This window comes from Prunus dulcis, chromosome 4, assembly GCF_902201215.1.
Source record: "Prunus dulcis chromosome 4, ALMONDv2, whole genome shotgun sequence".
Classification (NCBI taxonomy): domain Eukaryota; kingdom Viridiplantae; phylum Streptophyta; class Magnoliopsida; order Rosales; family Rosaceae; genus Prunus; species Prunus dulcis.
The window spans coordinates 16,984,252-16,988,592 of NC_047653.1; the positions used below are offsets into that span (position 1 = coordinate 16,984,252).

Consider the following 4,341-nt stretch of genomic DNA (forward strand, 5'->3'; position numbering starts at 1 on the left):
ATGCAGAATGCAATTTTTACTAGGAAGATGGTTCTATGACATAGTATTAACAGTATACTTCTATGACATAGTATTAACAGTGTTTTTTTTTTTTTTTTTGGTAGAGATATCTTGTTATTAATAGTATTCTTCGCTACTGGGGCTGGCAGGACAATGTTGATCAGTGATGCTGGGAAAGTTTATGCCTTTGGAAAGGACTCAATATGGTTCTATGACATAATAATAACAAGATAGTTCTATGACATTGTATAAAGAATGTACTTCTATGAAATGATATTAGCAATGTACTTCTATGGAATAGTATTAGCAATGTACTTCTATGACATGGTATTAACATTGTACTTCTATGTATTAACAATATACTTCGGGCTTGCGAGCTTGTTTTGGAATTTTTTTGAGTTTTTTGGTGTTGGACTTGTTTTAAGTTAATTAATGACATATGTAATTTATAGTAACTTCAACACTCATTTCATATGTAATAAATGGTTTTTGGGTATGTTTCTAAATTGAAATTTCATGTAGGGTTTTTTTACAATTTCAACGCCTATTTTGGGTGTATTACTAAAGCTCCCAAATTTCTATGGGTCTCCTAGTAGATCCTATAGATACGGTCCAAAATTATCCTACAACCTACATCTTAGAACCGAACTTGAAGATGACTATGTTGATTTGAACTTTCACCACCAAATCATTTACATGCTGAAATCAGGTTGCTCCAAACTATCCTTACTCTATTGTTTCAAGTAGAATATCTGAACATGTGATAATGTCGACAAGCATTGAACGAAAAATTAAAAATTAAAAATTAAAAATATGCACTCATTTACAACCTATTTCAAGGCAACAGATGACCCTCAATTTCTCCGAGAAACTGAATCATCCTTTGGCAGAGCAACGTAGTTAACAGGGGTTAGGTTATGGACCCTTCCACTTTCTCTGCGTTCCTTCCCAGCTGAGACTCCGTGATGTCCCAAGGGTGTCCGGCGACTAATTGGTGTGCCGACCATGGTGTTAGCATTGGTGCTCTGTCCCAGTGGCTTCTTTGTAGAAGGCCTTGAACCAAAGAGTGCCTCCTGTTCTGCATTATGTTGCTCTTGAAGCCGTTTTTGCTCCTGTAAAAGTTAACCAGAGGCTAAATAGTGATGACATACATAACTTGTATGTATGGAATTAGAAATAGATGAATTTAAAAACAAGATGATCACATCCAGGATAGATGCAGAGACATGAAAGTCTACTAAATTCAAGATGTTGACACAAAATGAGATTCTGTCATTTTCGCAGTAGCAATCAGGTTACCTTTAGCACTTAGAGCAACAGAAGATAGGCAGTGGAAATTATTTGCATTCTAGATCAACGCAGACAACATGAAAGACTTGATGGCAAGGTGTTTCATCTACTTATTAGCAAACAGGTGAAAAATAGTAAGTCCAAGCATACCCGAGATTTACGCTTCTCCTCTTCTCTCTCCTGTCGTTGTGCAGTGTACTCCTCCAAGGTATGTTTCAGAGGAACCTGAAATTTATATAGATGTTGGACCAAGAACTCAAGACTAAGGAAAAAAAAATTACTATTATATATATATATATAACAACAGCAACTAGTAAACCATATAGGATCACCTTGTCATATAAGAAAGGGATTTCTTTCTCGATTTCCCAGGCTTTAACTTTGGCAGTCAAAGTTTCGATGATAGCTAGTCAAGAAAGTATGTTTAGTTAATAGAGAAACGTCCAATCTTGAGTAATCAAATAACTATATAGAATAAAAACACTGTAAGGAACAAGGCAGTGCAAGCAAATCGGCCTTCTTTTCAATATAATTTCAGTCTCATGAAATTGGAGTGTCATACAGTTTCGAATAACCAAGCAATAGACATTGCCTGGTTAAACATACAGTGGAAAGTATGATGACATTTTCATATTGGTTGCATATAGAAGTGCCTCTTTCAATTTTTTTACGCTCCATAAACAAAAGTGATTTTCGGCTCCACTTATTAGCAATTATTAACTTTATTCATCAAACCAAGCAATATATCCCACTGTTGCAAGTAACAAAAGTTTATCTGTTTATATTTCCAACACCACCAATTTTCTAAGTTTAGGACAACCTATTACAGAAAAGTATTCCTAGCCTATCTTCTTCTCAATAATAGGATAATAACCCAAGACCTATTCCCAGCCCATTAATGCAACTATTAATACATTATGACCTTAGTCATTGCCTAGCCAATCCCAGAAAAGGAGAACAGAATAAACAATCAAGTTGGTTGCTTTTCCATACTCGTATCAAATCTAAACAATGGTCTGATAATTGTGGTCTAAACTGAGACCCCAAGAACTTAGGGGTCTGTATACTCAGATCTTATACCATGAATGCTTCATGTCATGACTTTTCAAAGCACTTTTGAGAACAAAAGTAATCAACGTAATGCCGCCTCTACACACAAACCATAAGGCTGTGATTTGCTTCTGCATGAAATTTCTGGTACTTCTGTTCTACTTGGCGCATAGACGTCAGTTTTCTTTTATCATAGTTGAACCACATGCAAACAGTTTTCCCTTCTAATGACATTTCCCCCAGGTCTGAGATTTATTTAAGTCTATGAGCTCCTATAACTCTCAACTCATTCGGTTCAACCAGGTCTTATGTAGCCTACAAATAAATGTAAAAGAAGAAAAGTACTATTCTAGAAAAGGTAAGGATACCAAAATGCTCCAAGAAGAACAAGATACTTGGATAATATTAGTTTGTTAAAACAAGAAAGCATGAAGTTTTTCCTTAGTTTTGCTCCTCTGCAGAGAGTCGGGAGCATCAGCCTTTTCAAGTACTTATGGAAAACAAATAAGTATACTGATCAATAATTTGATGCATGCAATTATCAGGAATTATGAAGTCAGCTGAACAAAATAAACTCTTAGGAATATACAATACAGCATGACTATGGACATAAATATACTTGAAGGTATTTAAAAATGCCAAAATGCAAACCGTACTTCAAATGAGTGTAAATACTGTTATACAACAATTAAATAATAATACCAAAACGCTAGAGCGAGATACATTAATAAGTCAAGTGTTCATATCTTCTGTCATACGAAAGAAGATAAACTTGAGATAGCCAATAAAATCAGGCAAAAAACAAAAAAAAGACTGACAAGTACCTTTCTTAAGAGCATACCGAACAAAATACATGACATAACTGAAAAAGCATATGTCTAACAAGTATTATTATATGAGGTCCTAATGTTCAAATAAATTATCACAAGCTTACATGGTATTTTTCCGGACAGAATCCGAGCTTTCTCAGCACGCTTCAAATTTTTGTGTGCTCCTCTTCCTGCACTGTAGCGATTTTCATCCTGCAAAAAAAAAAAAACAACAGGAAATTTGAAGGAAACAGAAATAAGGTACTTGTAAAACTTACATTCTGGTTTATAAATTAAATAAAATTTATCAACATAATTAATTTGCCACATGTAAAAACTTGGATCTGAGAAAACAACCAAACACTAAAAGAAAGAGAAACACTGGAAGGCTATACAATAACGCATGTCCTCTCCTTAAATAGCATGCGCTAAAAGTATCTTCAATAACCCCTAATAAAAGGGGATTTGTGAATAGAAAAAGAACAACTAAAACCTCTGAAACCATTGAAAAATTAAAAAAATCTTAAATTGTACAAATTTTCTCATGTTTTTACCTTTTCATATTCATCAAGCCACTTTTCCTCCTCAAATGCAAATATGCACTTCTCTACCTTGTCCAAAATATCCTTCCTGCTTAGAGCTTGCTCTTTGGCCTTTATAATCTGATCATCCATGCTTGAAAGCAGATCAGACAAATTGACATTACCTGTTAAGCCATATGCATCACAATCATATTTTCAAGGGCAGTTTCACCATTATAATTTTTTATAAGTATTCTTAAAACTATATATAAGAGGCCAAAAAATTTGAGGGTCGTTCAGACCAGAATCTATGAGGCTGCTGAGAATCTGTCTAGCTGCATCACTATCTACATCCATGTGGACCCCTCTGTAAATTTCTTCCAGCTCATTTTGCCTCTTAAACACCAACTCCTTCATCTTGCTGGCTTTCAAAATATTCAATCTCTCAACTTCAACCTCAGCCTAGAAACAGTAAATTGTAATGATAACCATGCAGTCATTAGCACTACATAGTCATTAAAATAACAGCACAATATTCTCTACATGAGCAATTCCAAGAGAAACTGAAGATAATAATTAGCACCTGTTCAATTACATCTAGAGAAAGGCATCCTTGCCTTGACACGTCATTAACTGAGGAAGAAATTAACATAGTAACATGGTCAAATATT

The 4,341-nt window shown here is 34.6% G+C and overlaps 1 protein-coding gene across 1 annotated transcript; it reads right to left on the reverse strand.

Moving 5' to 3' along the window:
* Positions 1–649: 649 nt before the first annotated feature.
* LOC117625829 (65-kDa microtubule-associated protein 5-like) lies at positions 650–4,335 on the reverse strand. The gene is made up of 7 exons (XM_034357398.1): positions 4,254–4,335; positions 3,973–4,132; positions 3,704–3,855; positions 3,275–3,362; positions 1,623–1,696; positions 1,441–1,515; positions 650–1,112 (listed from the first exon to the last, which is right to left on the reverse strand). Exons 1-7 carry the CDS (start codon positions 4,320–4,322, stop codon positions 855–857), a joined length of 876 nt encoding a protein of 291 aa, XP_034213289.1. The 5' UTR covers positions 4,323–4,335; the 3' UTR covers positions 650–854.
* Between the last annotated feature and the right edge of the window lie 6 nt (positions 4,336–4,341).

Bases quoted from the DNA above. Each gene is read 5' to 3' on its own strand.
- LOC117625829 (XM_034357398.1), bottom strand. From the start codon at position 4,322: ATGTTAATTTCTTCCTCAGTTAATGACGTGTCAAGGCAAGGATGCCTT. The intron at 4,133-4,253 runs GTGCTAATTATT...TACTGTTTCTAG, and splicing joins CTCTAGATGTAATTGAACAG to GCTGAGGTTGAAGTTGAGAG. The intron at 1,113-1,440 runs GTATGCTTGGAC...TAACTTTTACAG, and splicing joins AGGAGAAGCGTAAATCTCGG to GAGCAAAAACGGCTTCAAGA.